This window comes from Cyanistes caeruleus, chromosome 1 (assembly GCF_971803275.1).
Source record: "Cyanistes caeruleus chromosome 1, bCyaCae1.hap1.1, whole genome shotgun sequence".
Taxonomy (NCBI): domain Eukaryota; kingdom Metazoa; phylum Chordata; class Aves; order Passeriformes; family Paridae; genus Cyanistes; species Cyanistes caeruleus.
In genome coordinates this window covers 139,701,077-139,726,078 of record NC_141701.1, presented here as the reverse complement: position 1 = coordinate 139,726,078, position 25,002 = coordinate 139,701,077, and the positions used below count along the sequence as shown (strand labels likewise).

Below are 25,002 nucleotides of genomic sequence, written 5' to 3'. Positions count from 1 at the left end.
GAGCTATCATACAGTGTACAGAGTCATAAAGGAATTAGCAAAGTAAGTCTTTAGCTGTTATCAGCTCTATTTAATTTACATGTTCCTGGCAGGGCTGTTATCAGTTCTACTTAATTTACACGTTCCTGGCGGGAATCTATGTCCCAAGAGCTTCTACATTCACACAGAACCCTGAATTTTCTTTACCAAAAGGTTTTAGTTGTGAGAGGTTTTATATAAATGTACATAAATATATGTATACATATGTAAATGTACACAAAGAAAAATTAAAAAAAAATAACCCCTTAACTAAACCAAAATCTAGTCTAAATCTTACAGCATTATTTTCAGGGAAACAATTTTATTACAAGAACTAGATTAACTTTTTCTTTGGTCCAAACTGGTAGAAAACCTTTCCATTTCTTTTCCTGCAGGCTTCTGAAAAATTCCACAGCCTGAAGGAACTGCCAAACCTTGGCTCTAACTTCAAGAGCTGCCTTGATACATGACCTTGGAAAATAAAGAGATAAATTTTCTATCATGTAATTCTACTAAATTTCCTGACAAGCAAATCAGGGATGCTGCAACTTCTACTACAGTCTGCAGTTCCAGTGAATAAAACAATTATTTCCCCACCCACTGTAAGTCTTCTAGCACGTTTTAAGGGCTTTTCATTCTCTCACAAATATTACTTATTGACATGGAGATTGCTTTGTTTGAAAGATGCCAACTGATATTTTTAATTCTAGCTTGCAGCATCAATATATTGTCTTTAAAAAATAAATATCTTAAATATCAGGGAAATAAAATAATTTCCATTAAGAGAAAGAGGACATATATTAACTTAAAAATAAATTCTGTTCCCAAGAGTCAGTCATAGTATTTTCAAATCATTTAACATTCAAATACTTTTCAGTTTTTTTTGTTCATATCACCAATCCTTTTGGATGTTTTTTACCTTCATATTTCTGATAAATAGAGAGCCAAGGGCATTTTTTACTGCTGTCTGAGCTTGAAAACACATAAGTTACCCATTATTAATATATTGTACTAATCAGCACAAGCATAAACACATAAAGTGTTGTTCATCACAATAACCTTCATTTGCAAGTAATTTCTGATTCTCCACTGTTTACTAGGTCAATGTACCGCCACGGAGATGACAATGATCCCTTTTAATCAAAGGAATGAAGCTAATGGAAATAATTAATGCTAACTACCAATATACTGGCTATTTATTTAAAACACAAAGGCATGTGCCTGGACATAGCTGCTATATATTATCAGAAGGAAACTGACTTTTTCCTCTCATCTATTTTAAATTCCATTGAGAAGATACACTCATCCCTTAGTTATGGCACCAAAAAATGCTATCATGACTGAGTCCTGGATACTAACTTCAGCTTGCTATGATAATAAAGCTTACTTGTGGCAAAATAATAAACCCTGCCAAAAAGGGATAAACAGAAAACAAAAGAGAAGGATAGAAGAAAAACTTAGAGCATGAAAAAAGACCACCAGACCCAAATAGCAAGATAGACAGGTAATGCCACTTAGCAGCAACATAAACTGCTTTTTTGAACCAAGTCTTGGTTCAAAATAATATAGATAATAACAACTATTAATAAGTAAATATTGACAAGTCTTATTTGAAAGATGCCACAGAGATCTTTCCAGAGATCAAACAGGTTCCTGGGCAAAATTTATTTTCCAGGTTCCAAGTGGATATTACCAACTCTTTAGAAGACATCAATAATACAGTTTTATCAGGGCATACTTGCCCTATTATTTTCTATCAGATATGAAGAAAAAAGTTACTTGAGGAAAGAGAATTGCAGCAAGCAATAGGAAGCTAATAGGACTATTTAGAATATGCAATATCCTCTTTCAACAGGTGCCTTGCTGAACACTAAGGGTCTTGCAAGAGCAAGTTCCATATTCTGAATTACCTCAACAAGAGTTATTCTCACATAAGCCCTGGTTAGAAAATTTCTCATAGAATTAACTGTGTGATAACAACAAGCTTAGATGCTTTAGTATCATTTCAAATATAAGTGTTTTATAGCCAGCAATGCACTTGAGTACACAGTTTACATGCGCTGCTGAACTGAAGCTTCACACTTAATTGTATACTGCTGCATCCCTGCCAAAGCATTTTCATCATGGTTTATCCCACCCCCCATTTGATAGTTATCTGTAACAGCTTATTTCTGATATACCTGCATCAAAGCTATTTTACCTCAATGAAAAACAGGATTAAAATCTCCATGTAAGAATTGGCAGTGGCTTGAGCAAGTCAGCACATTTTTATGAAATCTAGTTGCAATAAAATATAATTTTTATTGCATAAATGAGACAAGTTATAAAGCTGCAGCCACATTTGACAGTTGCTGACTTAGCATGTGACATTCCCCCAGCTTTGATTGCACAGCATGGCCAGTGTGAAGGAACTGCTGGTGCAGATGATGGCATGGCCAGCAAGGGGAGCACAGCAAGCACTCATGGCCATTTCAGCAGCCTTCTACAAAACACTTCCACAAAACAGGGACAGAGAGCTCTTCTGACCTACAAAGTAAAACCTTCATGTGGCCAAGAGCCCAAACTAACAAAACCAAGAGAAGGAAGAATACCAGACACGGTCCCACGAGTGGGACCTCTAGGTTCCACCACTACCCAGCAGGACAGGACTGGGCTGGACTCCAGGAACCCAACACGACAGCACAACTGCCCTTCCTGCCCTGCCAGCCCCTCAGGGTGCCACCTGGTCTGCCAGAGAATCCTGGCCAGAAGAGGCCAGCCACCAATCCCACTGGGCAATGCTGAGCTCAAGCACATTTCCACTCCTTCAATAGGAAGAAAAATTTTTCCAGCAAGAGACCGTCTTCCAATTAGGACACGCCAATCAGTCAAATTTGCGTCCCCTAATACAAACCAAGAAGGCTCTTCATTTGCATGAGGAAAGAAATGCAAAAACACATGGTTAGAGAAGATTTACATACAGCTGGACACACTGAATAATGGGCAGAGTATCAATTACAAAGATGGTAATTACCAGAAAATTTCTTCCATGAAATGCAGATCTTAAGACTCCTACCAACTAATTCTCTTTTCAGCTTTTTATTCAGAAGAAAGCAGTGCATATATGCATTCCACTCTTTAAAAAGAAAAAACCTACACAGCTTCACAGCCTGTTTTAAGAATTACTACTCATGCATGATGGTTTATTTGTAATCCCAAACTGTAATCCAAGACATACATTCATCATAAAACACACATCTCTAAAAGATATGAAGAAAATCATAGAGATTAAAATGCACTTGGAAGTCCAAAGACACAGTGCAGAAATACAGAAATCTTACCAATTTGTGGATAACCAATACACAAATCCACAAGAACAAGGACTATTTGCTTGCATGTAAAACATGTAGGAGAGGGACGAAAGTAGGAATGTGCAGCAAATGTTGAAATGAAAACACGATGTAAGATAATACAGAGCTTTGAAAATAATGTTGACAGTTATGGTGCCACCCTGGAATCTTCACTGACCCTGCTCTAGAACAAACTGTAATTGTTGTACACTCCTCATCACTCAAAAAGAGCTGCAAAACAGAAGGGGTCAAGTAAGAGGAGATGAGACCAGGGACAGGATGTCTGTGTGTTGTGGGCAGAAGAAGGTTGGGCTGAGCACAGGCAGGAGGCAACTAAGGCAGATTATGACAAAGTGATACAGAACAAAGGGGAAGAGGGGAAAGGAGATAAAAATCAGACAGTCCTGGTAAAGCAACAAGGATAGAGGAATCATAAAAATGGAGAATCAAAATTGAAGAACGGTCAAAAAAGAAATACATTTATCTTTCAGCTCAAAGCTCTTTTTACCATTGTACTAGCAACACACCAAAAACAATAAACTAAATTCTTACTTCAAAAATATTATTTCAATATGTTTGTTAAACCTAAGACCTTAAGAACAAAGTTTTCATTCAAGACCACACACACACAAAAATAAAATAATAGGGGGCAGAATCTGCTACCTAACTATAGCCTGCTCTTCTGCCAAAGCCTGGAGGCCTAGCCTTGGCTTCCAGAGCTTCCTGAAGCCCCCAGATATCCCAAGGACAAACACCACGCTGGGTTTGCATCAGCTATCCAGGATCCCAGCACCAGAACGGGCACTGAGCTGACCTCGGGCACAGGGGCAGGAGGACACTCGGTGCAGGGATCACCCAGTGCCAGCACCTTCCCTGCAGCACAAAGAGCCGGCAGCAGTCACAGTGCCAACGCCCTTCCTCACCTCAATAACCATCTTCAGAGGCAGTATGCACGCACTTGCTTTTCCCCTACACTAACAAATACTTTGGTATATCCATGGGAGCCCATTTTGAGATAATCAACACAAAATCAGAGACTACGGAAGCGCTTCCTTAAGCTCTCTGCTCTTTTCTACACACAATCATACATAATTTCACTGCTGTTGAAACTGCAAATTTATATTTAAAAACTACAACATGCAGTAAGGAGAAAAACAAAAGCAACAAAAAACCCCACAACCAGATATGTGAAAATATGAGAGCACTTGTACAATATAAGTTCAAGTACTCATGTAGTAATATAAAACCTCATTGTTTGGATTGCATGAACTGTAACTCAAACACTTGTTACGAAAATAATTCTTTACCATAATATTTTTTAAAGAAATGTGACTTAATGTCAAGAGCTTACTTTTCATAAAACATTCATCTCCAGTCCAATTTAACTTGGCACCATCCCCTTCACTTAAATATCCAATTTTGCCCAGGGGAAACCAGTTTCTAGACTTAAAATTTGCAGCACTGCTTATATATGGAATTTTGAATTATTTTTTTGTTTCCTTTAGCTTTCAAATGGAGTATTGGTTTCTTATTCTCCATGAAGCAACCAGTTAAATCTCTCTTACTTTTTACTCTTTTTATCACAGATTTGATCTCCAGGACCATCTGTTACAGGAATCCTTCCTGCACCTAATCCCATGAAAAAGTACAGAAAACCCCCCAGAAAATTATAATTCCAATTTCTATGTCTGACACATAGAGAGCATATATATTGAGAAAATATATATATATATTCTCAATATATAGAGAGAGTATATATATTGAGAATATATATATATTGAGTAATACGTATATTGACAAAGCAGCATTCTAGACACTTATCCCAAGTGAATCATCATAGAAGAAAGAAGGACATTTAGCTGCACAAAGTGTGATTTGAAAGCTTAAAACACAATTGCACTTCCAAACTCTTCACACACTTTCAGCCTCCACTGACTGACTGAATAAATACATATGGATTCCTGCCAGCTAGGAATTGTCACAACAACCAGCTCCAAGAGGGAAGTGCCACTGAGAGCTGTGCATTCCCAGGGAGCATCAGGTGGGACTGACAGCTCAGAGCAGAGGCACATGCAAAAGATCTTGTTGTTCACTTGTGAAACTGGATTTTACCTTGATGTTTATTTTACCATCTGAACTTTGAAATCTCCTGCATATGATTTTAACAAGAAGTATCATAATACTAACCAGAAAAAAGCTCATGTATCTTAATTTCAGAATCTCTTCTCAGGAACTGTTCGCTCCAAATGTAAATAAATCAATCATTGATTACTATTTAAAAATGGAAACACTGGGATTTCAAACCACATGTATGAACAACTGTGTCAAGTGGTTAATTACAATCTTTATTTTAAAAGTGATAGTGAATAGTGCAGAGAATTTCACATTAAAGATCATCCAAAACAGATTTTACTGAGTTTGGAGATCCAATATATTTAAGATTCTGACTATAACAGCAGTTGAAAATTTGCCAGCAACTAGAAATAAAATTCTTTCCAATAAAATCTGAAACTGTTTTTTCCCTCATTACAAACAAAGCAGAATAATGCTATAAATTGTTAGGCAAAATATTCTGCCACCGGACTTATGAATTTTAATTATGTTGATTTCAGTTATATGTTTCATAAAATTAATTAATAAAAACAAAATGAGTCCTTCAAAGTTCTCCAAAATGAAGAGAAAACAAAACAAACATGAATAAAAAGAGATTTTAAAGATCTCAGTTCTGAATAGCTGTGGTTCTATCTCCCAAACACACAGGCTGTGTTCTGTATAAGGAGACTGCAGTTCTATAATAAGCAAACCAACCGTCTGGAAATCAAAATTTCTTTTAGGATTATCTGCATGTTCTCAATTGTAACTACTTTTTTTTCCAACCTGTACTTCACACTGGTTATTCTAACAGCATTCTTTGAAGAGGAGGAAGTAGGGGAAGACCCACACCAAATTGGTGTGAGACTACAGTTTACTGAATGAAAACTGCTTATATAACATGGAGACAACTTTTTTACAAGCTAGAAAGACAGGTGAGATCTAAAACTCCTAGTATGAGCCTAGGAATGAAGAGATCTAATTCATTTCAAATGTTGAAAGACCTTCTTCAAGGTCTTTAGATCACTTGCATCACTTTACAGCACAACACAGTTCACCAAGTACTTCAGAGATATAATTACTGCTTGAAAAGCCCACTGACCACAGCCTGAAAGTTTTCAAGCTTTTTAGTCAAAGCAGGGAAGCATGGTCTGCTGTGCTCAGGATCAGCTACAATTCCCAAACTTTGGATCTTCTAATCTAATGCAATGTTCTTCCATAAGAAGGTCAGGAAGGAGGATAAAGAAACCACCATATACTTAGCTGTAAAATGGAACCATTGATAAACAGCACAGAAGCATAACTACTGCCAGTTATTTCACATACACAGCCTCATCTACTGACAATTCCTAAATAATCCCCTGCATAGACAGCTTGCATAGAAGTGAAAAAGTGTAGGATAGTAATGCAAAACATCTTTGTTGACCAAGCATGGTTTCTTTCCCATACAGTACTACTTTCAATATCTGAAATGAATGTATTTTTTCAAGAACAAAGATGGTAATAAGTTTCTTTTTCAGTTGGAAGCGTCCCTTGAGATGTCATAAAACAAATAACAACATGACAACAAGAAGCTTCCCAGAAAACTGATGTGTGGAGATAAAATGCAAAACAGAAACAATTTTAAGCATGCCAGTAGCTCTAAATTCTGGATCCAATTCTGAATCTAGAAAAGAATCCCTGTAACATCAAGTCTTGCATCTTCATTTAGTAGCACTGCACCTTTATCACATCACTTTGTGTAGCCTGACTTTACAAAGCCCTGGAGTACTCTGTATCTTCTGTAACTTTTGTCTCCTTACAATCCAACTTTCAGATGCAGGAATAACTCATCAATTCTCACTCTTAATGAAATACCAACACAGCAAAGAAAATAATATTTTAAAATTTCAACACATTCTCATATTGGTTTCAATACCGTTGAAAGTAAATACTTTCACTTCCCAACTGATATCTTCTGGATCCCAGCCACAGCTGTATAATACTCATTTCACAGAGAAAAAAAAAAAAGTAAGCAAGCAAAATGTCTGAGATATAACTTTTTCAGCTAAGGCTGGGTGGAGTTTTATTTAAAAAACAATTACGAGTCAGTTGTTGAAGGCTGACTCTTCCTATTGCAATGAAAATGATAGCACAGTGCAGACTCTCGCACTAAGAATCATGGTAGAAAAGAACATAGGAAATATTACACAAGGTGAATGAAAATTCACTTTCAATCTTGGGATTAGCTCTATTCCAAAACCTCGTCTGAGCATTCAATTATTGCAGTTTTTCTACAACATTTTCACACTAACAAAGACAGTAATAAAATCCCACTCACAGCACAAAAAATATTTATTTTATTGATACATTTTGTTCAAACTACCATAAGCTACAGGAGGAGGGCACAAGCTTTGCAGTGCAAACCACCTATTGATGGCATAGCAAAGGTACTTCAGCAACATGGTTGCAGCATTAGCTTGACTTAAAGGAAACAGTATTCATTTCCAAAGAAATAAAGAGATAACTAAATAAATAGGAGTTCAGTGATCCTTGTGGGTCCCTTCCAACTCAGAATATTATATGATTCTAACACCAGTTTAATGGAAATTGTGAATCTTGATGATCTGAGAATCTTGTCTTAGCTGAATGATCTAAAAAAAAACATTCCAATCTGCAGGCCCAAAATGTTATAGGCATGATGAGAAAGGGAAACAAACAAATAAAAACAAATGAGGGGAAAAGCAGGATTTAGTGCAAATTCTCCAATCAGTTTTCATTAGTAATTTTCCAATAATGCCAATCACAGCTCTTTAGCCAGCTTCTATATTAGTTAAGGATCAGAAGCAGAAGCTTTAGCCTGAAGACTAAGTTCTTACTCTACCCAGTTCAGGCTAATGAACACTCCAAATTTAAAACCAGTCCTCCCAGAAGAGCCACAAGAGCTGGTGATGCTCCTACTGCACCAGCTGAGGGGATGGGTTACAGTGGCATATGGGGCCTACAAAATCAGCAACAAAAGCTAGTTTAAGTTGAGCTCTCTGAACTTGGGTCAACTTCTGCAAAAAGTTTCAGCTCGGGAAATGAACATCCCAACTGTCCATTTCAGCAGTTCTGGAGTATTTGCTTTTAAGGTTGGTTTGTGAGGAGATAAAACTCCTTACAAACTGCTGGCTCTTCTTACAGAAGATACAGAGGAAATAGTAACTACTCCAGTGAAGGCACCATCTCTGCATACTGCTTGGAATAGCCCATCTAGTCCATCCATAGTTCTAGACTTACAAGATTTATTAATGCTTACTAGCTCTTCACATATATTTCATAGAGGTATGGCACATATATTAAATATTCTGCAGAATGAGGTGAAAAAGATTACTCCATATGTCAGAATGCACATAGAAAATTAATAAATTTTAAAAATTCTATTTATCCAAATTACAAGGAATGGAAAAGAAGCAAAAGTAATGTTGATTAATTTCTACATGGAAAGCTCAGAGAAAAGCTTTATATATATATGCTTTTGGTTTGCAAAGTGTACTTCATATTCTTACAAAGATGTTAAACAAGGAAGGCTGGCAGGACAAGGACAAGGACAGCCATCAGGTAGTGCTAGACATTGCTCACTCATTCCCCTTCCAGCCCCAGGATACACAGCAGAGAGCAGCTAGCAAAAGGCATTCACAATGTCAGCAAGCTGTTGGATGGTGTCCCACCACGACTGGTTTTGTATCCTGACAAAATTTCAGACCTGAGAAAGGCCTGAAGATGCAGTAAACATAGCCTGGAAGTCTGAAAAACCTTCAGCAAGCACAAAAAATTAGGTAAACCAGCTATGACCACGCAGTGAGGAGGTTTTCATTAAATTTAAATACATTATTCTTATTACAAAATCCAAGGGAAAAAAAAATCCAAATATAAATCCAAAAATATCCAAAGCAACTCAAAATACAGTGGTCCTTCCATTTTCTGAGACCTCTAAGTTTTGTCCTTCTGTTTCAAGTATTTACCCAGCAAGATTGTGTAACTCACTTTCAAAGAAAATATTATTCACATGGCGGTACACTAATAAAATTTCTTAAAGGCAAGTTCAAATATGACTAGTCTTACTATGTGTGCCTCTGAAAGCTTCTGCAGCTAAATATGAAAATACCAACTTCATACAGTGTGTAAATTTATTGTTTTGATATGACCAATGTAAAAATGAGATTTTAGGAAGGCCTTGTACAACACAATAGTGTCTCTTAGGAGAAGCAGGGCACAGACAGAATAACCAGCCTCGGCTGATAACAGAAGAAAAAAGAAATCTGTGCAGGAGGCATCATTAGCAAGGTGTAATATAGGCCTAGGCTCACCAATGCAGGCCACAGCAGACTGCATTTTTCATTTTTTGATGCATCAGAATACAGGGCTACCTTGATACATGACCTTTGACAAATGCTTGGGTAAATAATGCAAAATACCTAAACAGTAGTACTGAAAATGATCACATAGATCACCTCTGTGCTGGAGTTCTGGCTAAGGGAACAAGAACATTTTTTGAAAGAGAATTTTCTGTAAACCAAATAGACTTTGTTTTTAAAGAAGGGCTATCCTTTTACAATCCTTTTTTTTAGCAGGAATGTCTGTTTGCAGCACACTAGATGTTTAATTTGCTTCTGAAATGCTTATGTCTTGACTTTGTGAAGTAGGTCAGTTCCTTCACAATGTGCAACCCATCATGCCCTAGCTCTTGCAAACACTAGCATTCCCTTTCAGCAAAATTCCATTAGGTATATGGGGCAGACATTTTAAAACTTCCTTCTATTTTGCTAAAATCTTGTAATTCTTACAAAACCCAGGAGACAACAAATATACACATACTAACTAATCCCATGTCAGAGACATTCTTTATGAGAGATCCAAGAAGATGGAGGAAAAAAAAAAAACACATAAAGGAACAAATAAATGGCTTTTTAAAAAGCAGTCCTTTCTTAGGAGCCTGTGCATTATGTAGGAAAAAAATTAACATGATTGACCCATTGTGAAAAGGGCTGAAAAGGTTTTTCAGTGATGCACAGTTGCACAGGACATTATCTGAGCTACCAATGCACGACCTAGTGATATTAGCAGAAGTTTACAAAGTGGGGAAAAAAATAAATCTGATTTTTGTGGGGTGAAGGGGAAAAAAGAGGAGAGGCTGATCGTTAAGAACTGCCTTTTCTTGAAATAGCCTAGGAGCTCTCCATCTATTCTCTGTTTCAAGAACAGCCTTTTGGCCAATTTCTTTGTATGGTATCAGCTTTGCTTCACATCACCATATTTGTGGTAAGACATTCCCTTTCACGCCCTCACTACAGCTCCATACTGGAAAAGCTGACTGTAGAAATCATGCTTCAAACAGCAGAGCCACACCTGAGCACATGTTGCCTTTTCCCAAGTTAAGCCACCAGTGGCTCTGGCTGTGACTTGCTGATGTAAAGAGTAACAGAGTCCAGGCTATGGCCAGCCCAGCCAGTGAGGACTTACACGGTGCCTACACCAAGGTGCTTACACGGCTTGCACAGGCAAAAGCTTGCATCCAAAGAGCTGCAGAATCTGGCACATAGAGGACTCAACTATTTCTACTTATGGCTGCCATTAACTGCTGCAAAGGAAAGTCTTGATGGCAGATAGATATAGGAATCTACAAGTTTTGAATCCACTGCCACAATTTTCTTAATTTCTAAATATCAAGCTCTGAAAAATGTGGAAGCTCACCCTAAGCAATAAATTATCAAAACCAGAAGATTTTGTATGTTACTGTACATTACAGTTACCCTCTTGCTCTTCCTCAAAAGAGAAAAACATTAAAAATCTGTTAGGTGTTCTTCATTATCATGGGCCTGTACAAACTAACAATAAAATAAACAAAAAAAATAATTCAGAAACAAACATAAACAAAGCATTCTGGTGCCTGCACAATATTCAGAGAAGCAATTTTGCATGTGGGGATTTTTGTAGAAGTCCACTACCTTCTTAGAAATTTAAGTGGAATAAAAAAGAGGAAGAAAAGTAAATTCAACTTTCCCCTTCTCTTTCAGATACCAATTTATAAACAATTGTAAAATATTACAGAAATTGAGATTTTCCTGGCAAAGTACCAGTGATGAAGAGGCATTTTGTTATAAAACCAATTCCTACTGGAAAATAATTTCTCCACCTGTTATCTGAAAAACTACTAGTGGACTGGACATGGAACCTGAATTAGAGAATCCAAAAGCATGATTTTGAAGGCAGATTTGGCGAGAATTTTCTTATGAAAAAATAGTACATAAGACAGGCAAAAGTCAAATAGTTCCACTAGAACTAAAATTTACAGTTAAATCACTCTTTGAGATTTGACATCCTTCCCTATTTTTCTCCCTCTCATACTACCAGACACAGGGCCTGCAACAGTGAAAACCATGCATCTCTTAAAAACTTAAAATAGCTTAAAATAGCCCACAGCTGATGTAAAGCTTGATTTATTCAAGCAGTTTTACCCACTTCAAAAAAGAAAATGTTTTCTGAATTTCCATCAATATGAGCATGAAAACAACTTCCACACAAAACACAGTAACTAAGACACTGCATGACATGATTTTCACAGTTCCTAAAAGTACCAGTGACAAAGTAAACGCCTGTTAGAGACATGAACTTGCACTTTGAGACCAGTCACTGACACATACTCCAGCAGGATGGAAAGGTTCTCACTTGAAGAAGAGTGAGAAATAAATTTGAAGTGTCAAAAAAGTTTCCTTTCACTGCATTAGTCTTTGTCATAATTTATTTAATTAAAAAAAAAAAAAAAACCAAAAAAAACCACATTTGGAAACACTACCAGTTTGAGAGACCTTATGACTTGCAGGAACACTAAGGAATAAAACATCCAGCATTCTCTCTTCACAACACAGATAACCAGACTATTGTTCTTTCATTCTAAAACAGTAAAACTCAGAGTTCTCTACTGCGAAGGGTTTTTTGCACCCCAATGTCTCATCCATAAACATCTGCATGCCATATAACTTCAAAGAATCCAACAACAAAAACATAATAGCTAGTCTAATGCAAAATAAAATTTCAGAAATAAAAAATCATCCTATCACATTTAATACTCAGTCATCATCTTTAACCAAAAGACCATCAGTGAGCATGACTCCAGGGTAACAGACCTGCAACAAAGCACACTTCAGAAAGTTATTTTACCCAAGTCTGTCCAGTTGCTTTGAATGTATGGACATCTATCACCCATCAGTGTCCCCAGTGAAAACTTGTCAGACTCTATCCATAAAAAGGGTCAAGAGTAGAGTAAAGCATAAAAAGGAAACTCATAGCTGTTTTCAAATTTGAGGACAACTTGCCCATTTGAAATTGTGGCATTGCACTGACAATGGCCCCAGATGAAAACCAATAGAAGGTAAAAATAAATAATGCATGACGTATTTTCTGTGTTCTAACAACAGGTTACAACTCTACACTTGACACATGCCACGGTTAAAAGGAGAACAGAGACAGAATACACATGTACCTTGACCCAACAAATTAAACAACCAACCAATAAAGATCTTCTGGGGTTTTTTTGCAAATAACTACTAAGATGCAGGAACTTATGTGCATTTTATGCACATTTTAACAAGTACACATGCACTTACTACTTCCATCAAAGCTTTTCTTCCCATCGATAGAAGAAAAAAAAAAGCATACTGAGAACAAGGCACAAAACCCACACATCTCTGACCAAAAACTTTACTGCAGCCTATGTTGTTATAGATGGAGAAATCCGTACCATCATTGAGAGCTGCATCCTGCTAAACTGTACACCACTGATGCTGGAAGAATTAATCATTCACAGATCAACAATTGGTTCTTTCATCTCCCTGGCTTTCTCAGATCAGACCATTATGTATTTTTTTCCACCTACTGATCCTGTTACACTCAAATTTTCAGCTGCAAGTAGCAAAGACATCTGAAAAACATTCCTATTTCTAGAATGCACCTCACTAAAGGAAATCATTGAGGGTACCTATATGCTTCCATGGGCTTCATAACTTTACCAGTGTCAAGAAGTGACTCTACATTGAATTCTGCACTAAAATCACAATCTAATAAACTGTGAAAAAAACATGCAAGGCAAACTGAAGGGCACCAAAGTCCTTCTTTTTGGCTTTCTACCAAAAGCAGTTCATGTGAACAAACCCATGAGATAGCTGACCTTTTAGCAAGTAAAGTTTTAGGACTAAATACTTCAGCTAATCAAAAACTAAATTACATGTGTAGATTAACTCAACCCACATCTTTAAAATAAAGCTGTGTTCTGGCCAGCGTGAATGGCACCACATTCAGTCACGACTAAACCAACAGGAACACGGCTTTTTTAATATCTCTGCAGAGACAGAGAGGGCAAGGCAGTACTCATGATGAGCACTGCGCCTCATCACGACAGTAACGGAAGAAAAAGTCTCTGGAAGAGAAGGTTGTCATGGGAAACATTTCTCCCACTTTTATCGCTGGCAGGGTTTGTCCTTTAAACGCTCACCCCTGCAGAGGCCTGGCAGGTGACATCCCGGCAGGTGACGTGAGCTCGGCACAGCCAGCCCTGCCAAGGGCGAGGGACGCTCCCCTGGGCCACGGCTGAGCCCCGGGTGTCCGTGCCCCGGACTGCCCGTAATGTCACCTCATGACACTCTGAAAGGCGAAGGGTCTCGGCAGCTCAGACCCGGGGCCGAAAAACTGCACCGTGCCAGAGAATGCGGCGCGGCGCCAGGATGCTCCCAGCCCCCGCTAGGAGGGTCCCGCACAGCTCTCCCCGGGGACAGGAGCAGCTCTGGAGGCGGAATGTACCGCGGCATCCCCGAGAGCCCCGCGGGGGCGGGCACGGGGACCAGCACCGTCCACGGCGGCCCGGAGGGACACAGTGCCGGGGCAGCGGGACCGGCCGGCCCGGCCCCACCCACAGGGGACAGCCGGGGCAGAGCCGTGCCCGCCGGGGCAGAGCCGTGCCCGCCGGGGCAGAGCCGTGCCCGCCGGGGCAGAGCCGTGCCCGCCGGGGCAGAGCCGTGCCCGCCGGGGCAGAGCCGTGCCCGCCGGGGCAGAGCCGTGCCCGCCGCAGGGAGCGGAGGGGAGGGGAAAGGATGCGGGAGCTCCCCGGGGCGGCCGCCCGCGCTCACCGTCGATGTTCTCCCGGTCGCTGATGTGCTGCAGGTTGCAGCCCGTGTCCTCCCGGCTCAGCTCGGCCTCGGGGCGGTAGGACTCCAGCCGAGAGTGGGCATTCCGGCGCAGCTTGGGGCTGGAGGAGACGCAGCAGGACGTGGTGTTCCCCATCTTCTCTGCCCGGCCCCGGCCTGGCCCGGCTCGGGAGGAGGCGAGGGGCGGCCGGTCAGCGGGGGCGGCGGGAAGCCATGGGCGGCAGCGGCGACGAGAGGGAGCGGCGGCGGGGGAGGAGGCGGTGGCTGCGGCGCCCTGCGGCTGCACTCGCCGGCGGATCCCCCCGGCGGCTCATCCGCGGAGGCGGCCCCGCAGCGCGGCCCGCCGGCGTGGGCTGCGGCAGCTAAGCCGCCCTCCTCCGCGGGCGGGCAGCGCGGGGCCCGCCGGGGCACAGCCCCATCCTCCCCCGCCCCCGCGCAGCCGCCGGGCCCGCTCCGCGCACGCACCCACGCGGCAGCGTCGCAGCCTCCGCGGCAGCGACACCGCAGCAGCAGCAGCAGCAGCAGCAGCCGCCCCGGGCGGCCCCCGCCAACCGGTTCCGGTTCAAGCGGGCGGTGACGCCTCCCGCCGGGCGGGCTGCGAGAGCGGCGGCGGAGCCCGGCTCGGCCGAGGGCCCCCACTGAGCCACGGGGCTCCCGGCACGCCGGCCCCTGGGACCCCGGGCCTCCTCACTCGAGCGTCCCGCCCGCGGCCACGGACGCTGCCCCACAGCCCGGGAGGCCGGCACGCCGGTGCCGGAGGGAGCGGGCGCGGCAGGCGCTGTCCGGCCGGCGCCGGGCGCTGCCGTCCCCGCGGGGCCCGGCCGGGCTGAGGCCGCACCGCTGGCCCGGGGGCTCCTCGGGACTCCTGCGGGCGGCCCGGATCTAGGCCGGAGCCCGGCCCCTCACCTGCCCCCGCCGTGGGGACCCGCATCCAACAGGAGATAGTCACTGGTGTCTCAGAGCTTTGTAGGGACTGCGCGAATTCTTTGAGAACTTGTTCAGCTCTCCTGTATCCCAAAGATAACGGGGCACAGAGAAATGAGAGGGTGCAAAGTGCCCCTTCACTATGTTTAGGGCTTTCCCAGTCAAAATCCACTTTTGCCAGATTCAAAGTAATGTTAAAGGTGGGGATTGTGCATAGCTTTCTTTAGTCTTTTTGGCTTTGGTTTTGGTTTGGTTTTTTTTTCCTTTAAATCTTTGTAATCTAAGTCTCTCGATTGCTGGAGATCTGAGTCATGGTAGTTGAATGGGTACACTGATAATTTGCTAACAGAAAAGTACTTTCCTGTGTTTATAAAAGATGCTTTGACTTATAGCCCTGCGTCCAGGGAGCCATTACTTATTATATCAGGCATCTCATGACATCTGATATTTTCATAAGATCTGCTCAAATCAGATGATTACATGAAAGACTTGTTCTTATCCTACTTTTTTTTTCAGGTCACACATTGCAAAGAATTAATTTTTAACTACCTTTTGAATGTTTTTTGATGCAAATGTACTCTAGTGGGGTACAAAGAATCAAGAAGAAAGAAAAAGAATGTCAAATTTTTTCAAAATAAAACTGTTTTGGGGATGTCTTCTGTAACTAGTTTTGTGACACTCTCCTCCCCAAACATGGATGGGCAGTAGATTTGGAGTTACATTGTCCCTTTGTATTTGAGTAACTCAAGATAAATTAAGGGTAGTTTTAGCATATTTTTTCTATTAGTGTATTCAGTAGTTTGCATCCAGACAAAAGGAAAATCTTTGCTGAGCTCTGGTTTAGAAATGCTGCCTAGGAGGATGTCATGCTAGCTAGTGCCTTCCAGCACCATGTCATCACTTGCTGAGGAGACCTCAGCTCCTGCACTGGAGCTCACCTGCTCTCCAGCTGAGCCTGAACTTGCTCAGACCAGGCCTGACCTTAACCTGGCAGCAGGGTAGGATGAATCTCAAATGGGCATAAGCAACAATCAGAAAATCTCAACACAGTTTTTAAAGAATCAATCATCTCAGTATATATACACAACAGAACAGTAAGATGTTACTGCAATGCCTGGCTTACCACATCTTACAAGAGAACCTCAAGGCAGTAACATCTCTGTGGAAGACTTCCCTGACCTGCCTTGATAAATTCCACCCTCCTGTGCGAATCAGGGACGTGTGCTCATTCGTGGCCTTTCCAGCCTGCAGCCTCCTGGCATGACTGCTGTAAGGGCACCACTGCCGCTGTCTTTTAAGTACTTTTTTGGTAATGCTAACTGGGAAACTGTTGCCTTTATGTATCGATCCCACTATATTTTTACATAAGCATTTGAAAACACCTAATTATTTAGAAACTTATAACAGCTATAAATCTATTGTAATAAAATCTTAGACAAAACTTGCAGCTTATACTTGCTCCACACTTTTCATAAGCTTTGAAACAAAACAGACCACATAATGATGAAGATGGGTTAATTTCAAAGTTTGCTTCTCTAAATGTGTAAGTAGAGCTTAAAAAGACATGTTTTCTTTATTAGAAAGGATCAATTTAAACTTTGGTTTTTATTTAAAACTAATATTCTAAAACTAAGCACTGTAATTGTTTTAATGCTTTTAAAATTTGTGATCACTGGCTGTGACCATGTAATCACTAGATGTAATCACTAGATGTGACTATGTGATCACTAGATGGATGCTCTTTAAGGTCCCTTCCAACCCAAACCATTCTATATTCTATCCATAATTCTATTATTCTGTACAGCTACCTGTTTTCTTACTTGCAGTCTTTCATTCTAAATTTTTACCTTTATTCCTCCTCTTTTCTCTCTAAGAGCCTGCTGAAGTACATTATAATGACAAAGGTTGTACAATACATATTTTAAATCAAAGGAAAGGGATGCTGCTTTAGGGTAATGGTGTCCTGCTGGTATGTAAGAGCTGAGAAAAGGTGAAATATACCATGAAAACATATTTGGGGTTTATGATTATTTTATTTCAGCTATCTGAAGTGCATGATGCAAATGTAACTGCATCATTTGATAAATATTCATACAGTAAAGCAAGAACAGCTCTCTGTAGCTTACTGAAATGCTTAGATATCAATGTATGTCCTTCTTTGATTTGATACTATTCTGATCTTGAGATTTAGCATTTATGTATTTTAATGAGTTTGCCCTCCTGTGCGGCTGCATCAGCTGAGGAACACCATAAAGCTCCCTAAACTAAGGCCAAGGCTTTCACAACTGGTCAGCACTGACATACCTCTGTTTAAAAAGGGCCTTTTCCTGCACAAAAATATTTTAAATCTGTAGCATCTCCACTGTACAGAAGACACTCCACTATACACAAGACAATGGATTTTAATAGGCTAAAATTAATGATGTGACCCATTAAATTTCCAGTTTGAAATTTTCTGGAATGTTGTCAAAAAATGTGTTTCAAACCAGTAGATATAGGTCAGTGTTTTGCTTATATAAGTGTTTTATCTATTTTGAGCAGATAAAAATTACAACTATTATTTAATCCAAAAGTATTTCCTGCTTGCAAAGCATATTATTTGGGAAGCACATTTAAAAATAAAAGAAAAAACACAAAAAAAACCTCAAAAAAAACAATCCTTAAGATAGATAGATGAGTGATGATAAACAGATCTTTTGATTCTGCTCATCTTTCAAATACAGCCTGAGAAATTTGTGCCACACAATACCATCCCCACACCGCCATCTGATGTTTAGTAGGAGTCCTACTCTCAGTTTGAGTTTACACTCTAAAATGCCATCATGTCAGTTTTCTCACAGAGCTAATCATTGTCCAGAGTTTAAGCTAAAGCTTAAAATTAACATTTCCATGTACAAAGTGTTCAGTCTGGTTAACTGAATCATATCCTAGACTTCGTTGATGTAACAGCTACATTTCTTTTGATGATAGCAACAAATTCCAAATCAGTTAAAACCAGTCATGAATACACCTGAGGACTGTTATTATCCCTCTGACAATTCTTATTGTTAGTATTTGCATTTATTTTTACAAGCCTGAATTCAGTAGCAGACTTCCTTCCTGAAGGCAAGTTCAGAATGCACCACACATGATTCTGACCCAGGCTGTATGGCAAAGCCTTTTACTGTGCTGCTCCTCAAGGGAATGCATTAATGGATCACGTCTTAGATCCCCTCCCACATGGATTTGCATAGACTACTCCTATGGCAGATTTCCCCTTTGCTGAAGGTGTTGATTAGTCCAGAGTTAAGACACTATTTTCTTTCTTGGAGATAGAAATCCAGTGCTTGCCAGGAAACATCCTTTCAGCCTCAACACAAGTTATCTGCCAGCCCCAAACACTGAGCCATCACCAGAGATAGGTGGAGGTTTCTCTGCATAGCAGATAGCTGCAGCTCCTGATCACAGGACAGACACCCAGACCTAACAAAAGAAGTATGTAAGAGATGCGACCTGGTTTAAAAATACACAAATGGTATCAGTGAAGTTATTCCTCTGGTGAATGGCACACTTGTTTCACAGGAATCAAGTGCCTTGCTCGAGTCAGTGAGAAACGGAGGAAGAGTAATAAAGATTTCTTTTGAAGATCAAGGCAGAAATTTGGGCTATTTGATTAATTTATTCAACTTTAGTGCATCAGTTGGGATATTAGTCTCATGCTAGCCCATGAAGAGATACAATTCTAGTCAACAATGCAAAGCCCTAAGTCACGCTCCAACTCTGAAGTGTGGCAACCCAAGGACTCTGCCTATTGCCACTTATTATGCAGAAGGAAACAGTCTCCAAGAAGGAAGGTGATTCACCAGAGAGCAGGTGTTGGAATACTTCCTGAAACATACATAGCCCAGATAAGTACATATTATCTTGTATTACAATCTTTTATTAGTGTCATGTTTCCCACCAGCTTGAAAACACTGCAGAAAGAGGCAGTTTCCCCACAAGTTGGGTAAGATTGTTCATTGCTTTAGGGGAAACATTTGAAGAGCAACTGTGCTAGAATATTTATATATTTATATATATATATATATACACACATATATGTAACTGTTCTTTTTGGTTTTGTTGTTTCTTCAGGGACTGAATGAGATAAGATCTGCACTCAGAGGCAGCCAGAAACTCACACATTACACTTATGAGGGAAGATCACCCACTCTGCACAGATCTTCAGTGAGCTTTGGGAGGGAGAAGGCAATTCAGCAGTGTACCATGGATGCCCTTGCATTGTGGAGGAAGGCACAGGCAATTGGATTTAACCAGCTGGGTGGAATTTGATTTGATTAGCTTTGGCACAGTTTCACATACTCTCAATTCATCAGTGAATGGAGTAACTATATTGGAAAGCTACTGGGCAAAAACAACATTGCCCCTGATGCTACTGTCACAGGCAGATAGAGCACAATCCCATACAGGCTCGCTTTGTGTTTTCCTCTCTTCATTGTCTCCCTAGTTAGTTTTTTTGTGCCAGTGTGTGTCTTCCTGCATCAGGATTGGCTGCCTTTTCTTGTTCTGCGATCTTGGCATGTAAAGAGCAGTAATTACTCCATGGTATGACTCGATGACTATGAGCAAGGGTGGGAGTGCCCCCTCTAGAACAATAAAATCCCTTGTAGAGAAAAGCCTAACTAAACAAAACAAAATGTGTAAAACCAGGCAGTGCTGCCACAAAGAACTTTGCTAGCTAGAGAGTCTATATGGAGTATGAATAAGAGTCTACTGTGTTTTAGTCTGTCCTGCCCATGAAAGATCCTATTCTATAAAGGGGTATGTGTTAGCCTCTTCTTAATTCATACAAGTCTAGGCAAATACAACTTCTTTAGTTTCAATGAAGCTGTGCCTAATTTCCACTAAGAATGAGAATTGAATGAGGCCCAGCAATTTGGGATAGCATGTTCATACAAAACCATCTTCTCTCAAATTCATCTTGAGAAAATAACATCTCCTACTTTCACCAACTGTAATACCTAGTAATTCTGAGTATCAGTCATGGCAGCTCACAGTTAAAAACGTTTATGTGTAGTATGAACTTACGAGTCCTGTAATGTGAGTTAATATAGGCTAATATGCAAGTGATTGAAGTCTTTCAAAACATGGCTAACCAGAAGATCATGTGTCTATACATACCTTTGCTCAGGCTGAGCTCTCTGTATGAAGAGCTCACAGCTCCCCAGAAGACCATCCTTTTAAGGTAGAATTTAAAAAAAGGGTTTTGTTTGAAGGATAGATCTGAAGAAAAGTTACAGGTTTCAGAGACAGGGAATCAAGCTAAAAATGGTGAGATGTACAGATGCATCTCAAGAATTATTCCTGTGAAAAACATTCTCAAGCTAAGTTCCCCTAAGTATTAACATCTGTATTGAGTGAAAATAGACTTACCTCAGTTAATTTTCAAATCAAGAGGTGAAATTAAAAAGTGAGAAAATCCTCAGTATGAAAATTAAATTGAAGCATTCAAGCATACAATAGAAAAGTGTCCAGGCATGAGCCTTTTTGATTTTTAGCAGGGTTCTACCATTGTGAATACCTGTAGGAACTTATTTGGAACTGTAGAGAGGCCAAAAATCACACTTCTCCAGACAAAACCCCCATGTATATGTCTGAAAAATACAGAAAATGGAAACACGGATCTTAAAGGTAAAGAAACAAAAATTAATTAATGTACTTAACAAATGATCAACAGATATGTAATTTTAAAGAAGTGTGTACTTCTTATAGATTTTGTTCTACTTCCTCAGGTCCTATATAGGATTAGGCAGGACGTTTTCCTTTGAAAAATAATGCCAGATTGAAAACTCCACATGAAAACAGACCAAAAGCTTTTCTTCTAAATTCTGTCCATTATCAGTGGTCATTGATATCAATGTCCATTGAGTAGAAAGGCTACAAAATCAATAAAAGTAATAAAAACATTACCTCTTTGTATTCTAGAGTTCTTCCCCTCTCAATGAAAAAGTATCCAGGACATAAGCAAGCCTACAGAACTAAAACTGAGTTTCCGTGCAAACATTTAAAAATTTCCCCTCAAATACAGCAAAACCTGGCATGATCCTTAGATTAAGTTTCCTTTACTTGGGGGAAGTGGGGGGGAGGAAGAAAGTTTTCTCCTTTAATCAGGTGACACTCATGGGTTTTTATTACCACATTTTAAACTACCAAACCACAGAGACAGGACTAATGATTGTTTTATTTTTAAGAATAACCACCCAGAGATTTGCCCACAGTAAAAGAACCCAAGTTTATTTTTTCTGCTACACTGCAGACTATGCAAGGCTTTTGAAAACCACTTAATCCCCATATCTCATATACCTTTGTGAATTGGCAATCATAGAATCTCACTATATGAAAGGGGATTTTTTAAGATTAAAATCTTCAAAACAGCAAGTTGTTCATGTGTTACAAGAAAAGGGACTAAGTAAATAAAATTTAGAGAGATTATTAAAAAAAAAAAATTAGAGTGATTACTCTGTAATCACAGATGTGCTGTCCTCCTGTGGTGCTTCTGATATGAACACCAACACTGCATGATGCAGGCAGTGACATGACCATCATTAAATTATTAAATTCTTGTCTGTTGTAATACATTTTGCCACTTTGTGTAGCTTATTAACTTTGCTGTCACCATCAACAACCAGATATATCAGTTGATAGAAAAAATGCCAACATAAAGATAGAAAGTTCATAGGTTAAAAAAGTCATCTTTCCTCTATAAATAGAGTTGGTATAAATCACAAGAGTCTGCAAAATGGGCCTGGGAAAATTAGCTACTGACCTAAAAACACTTCCTGTTGGCTGTCTGGAAATCCATTTCACACAGTTAAAAGTGACAAGAGTGAAAGCACTAAAGAAGCAGGACTTTATGGTGAAATAAAGAATAAAGTGTCCTAGCAAACATGAAAATAAAACCAAGTGCAACTAATTGCACTTATTATACTATTGTGCCAATTATACTATTGTGCAAGTATTCTAAATAATCAAAAGGCAAAATGAGCCATACTTCTTAAACTCTTAATGATGAAATTATTATATATTTTCAGCATCCAGCAGTCCTTGCAGGAGCTCTGGAATTTCAGCAGCTGACCAGCCAGCAGGCCCCATGACCTGCAGTTGCATCTGGCAATGCGTGGTTAAAGGAACTCAGCACATTTCTGTAGGAAACTGCTGACTAACATTGAGAAGAATCTAGTCAATTTGAATTATACTTCAAATTAAAGAGAATATAATAAATGAAGACATTTCTATTTCAAATAAGGAACTAGTTTGCTGTTTTTCATTCAAATTTAATGCTACCCTTCACTGCTGGGATTCTTCAGCTAACACTTCACCCAAGTGTCCTCTGCTGTCACTAAAAAAATACCCTTTAGGGAGTGCTTCAGGAAATAAAATGTGTGCATCAAAACAGGTATTTTCTTAGGTCCAGCTCACTGCATCACCAGGTTTATTGCAGCATATTTCTGTTGTCCTCATGCATGTGACACTTCTGTAACACTGATTAATTCAGTGATGAGTATTCCTTTCCTGTAAAGCTACTTAACTAGAAACTATTTAGAGATACCAGATTTTTACATTCCAGGAACTTTGAACTGTCACATCATTTGACAATTAAGGTCTAAAGAATACATAAAAGCATATAACAAGACATGACTATAAATTGTAGCCCTTCTAGATAAGCTTGGCTACAAACAGAAAAGCCTTCTCAAATTCATTTTGAAAACCAGAAAAATATCTTGTGTAACATAGGACATAATATATATCTATAAGAATATGCCCATTTTCTCCAAGTTTTGTAGTAAAAGTTCTAAAACTGCAGCAAGACCTTTCCAATAAGTGGCAAAAAACATCAACAAATACTTGTTTGTTTCTATAATCTCTGAGTTAAAATAATTTCTAGTACTGGGTGATTTACATAAATTATAAAATTTGGTACAAGATTACAAAGCAAACTTCCTTCTTTGGAGTGCTTAGGCAATTCAGGACAGATATTTGCAGTTTCCCCTTAAAGACTGAAGACCCATGAAATGCAATCTTAGGACTCTAAGTATTCAAGCTTACAAAGTCTCTAACCTCAACCTTAATTGTCTTTGTCCAAAATAAAATTGCCAAAGATACATCTCACTGTTTAGTATGATGGATTATCCATAAGAATAATAAAGTATTTTGTCTGAGTCTGTTAACTGGTTTCTTAATTTTCCCAGTTGTTCAGACTGAGTTATCTTAAGAATTCACAGCTGGTATGGGATTGCCTACATAGCTAAAATATGTGTCTTGGTAATGACTAAAATTTCTATTCAAATATGTGTTGGCAAATTGTTTAGGTTCAGGATAAGTCATGCTGCTGACCACAGTGTAGCAAACAAAAGGAGAAAAAAAATACACCTTATGTAATGCAAAAGAAATTTTCTATCATTCATCTAGAGCATTAGGGCTCACAGACTCTCAGAGTTTGATCTATACTCTTAATCATGTACAATCCCATTGATAAGAGTTTTAAAAAGTGCCAAAACCAAAACAAAAAACCTAAACCAGTGTTGTAGATCAAAACTTCCCAGAATAACCACTGGGAGAAGCAGAAATGCAACCACTGAGTTAACTGTCTCACTGCAAGTGCTCACTCTTCAAGATATCCTGCTTTTACATGTGCTTAAACTTAATGTACAAATTTAAAGGTGCCATCAAAGCAGAAAATGTGTCAGAGGCCCCTGCAGAATAGAGGATCACTAAAAACTGCATAGTAGAGTCTGTCCCAAGGAGAGTCAAATCATTCTGGCCCACTGACTGCAACACTTGAACAAATGAACAAGGATCATTTCAGAAGGTATTCTTGTCACTCTGAGCTTCGGAGCTTAATCCCTTCTTTCCAGTGAAAGTAAACAAGATCCAACAGCCTAATTTTCACTTACACCACTGAAAAATCTCAGTTTACCACAGATGCATCCAATATGCAGAACTTCTTCCAGATACTACTAAGTATTTCAAAATGACCAACACTGAAAGACATGAAAATGTCCCCCTTTCCTTTCCCCAGGACCAGCACATAAGCAGAGGAAGCAAAATCCTTGCCTGTAATTCTCTATGCATGAGTTGGGAACTTTTGCTGCCCCTAATGATAGTTTCCCAGTTTTCACACTCATCTCCTCAAAAACACAAGATATATTGACACTCACTCTGAATCATGTGTTCACTGCTATAAAACCAGCTGTCCTGATCTCCCACATGCAGGATCATATCTGTTCCCCCCTGCCCACATTATTATTTGTATGGCCATACAGGAAGCTCTATCAGCCTGCTCTGCTTGAAGTTAAATCAGGCAAAAGTTTTCAGTTAGTCTGTAACCCAGCTTATCATGTAATTGTGCTAACATTATTACTGGCTTAGGGGGTAAAGGAATACAACACAGGAGAAGCAGTGGAAATACGTGACTGGGGAAGGATAGGACTGTTTTTCTG

General features: G+C 39.7%; 1 protein-coding gene across 2 annotated transcripts in view; it reads right to left on the bottom strand.

The window, feature by feature from the left end:
• The window catches only part of CCNY (cyclin Y), a 120,017-nt gene extending 105,014 nt beyond the window's left edge, over positions 1–15,003 (bottom strand). The window contains exon 1 of one of the 2 annotated variants that reach the window (XM_086863993.1): positions 14,582–15,003. In XM_086863993.1, the coding sequence (XP_086720119.1) occupies positions 14,582–14,735 (154 nt within the window). In that variant the 5' untranslated portion in view covers positions 14,736–15,003. The remainder of the gene's footprint in view (positions 1–14,581) is intronic. The other variant, XM_086864007.1, reaches the window with a different exon arrangement.
• Positions 15,004–25,002: the final 9,999 nt, after the last annotated feature.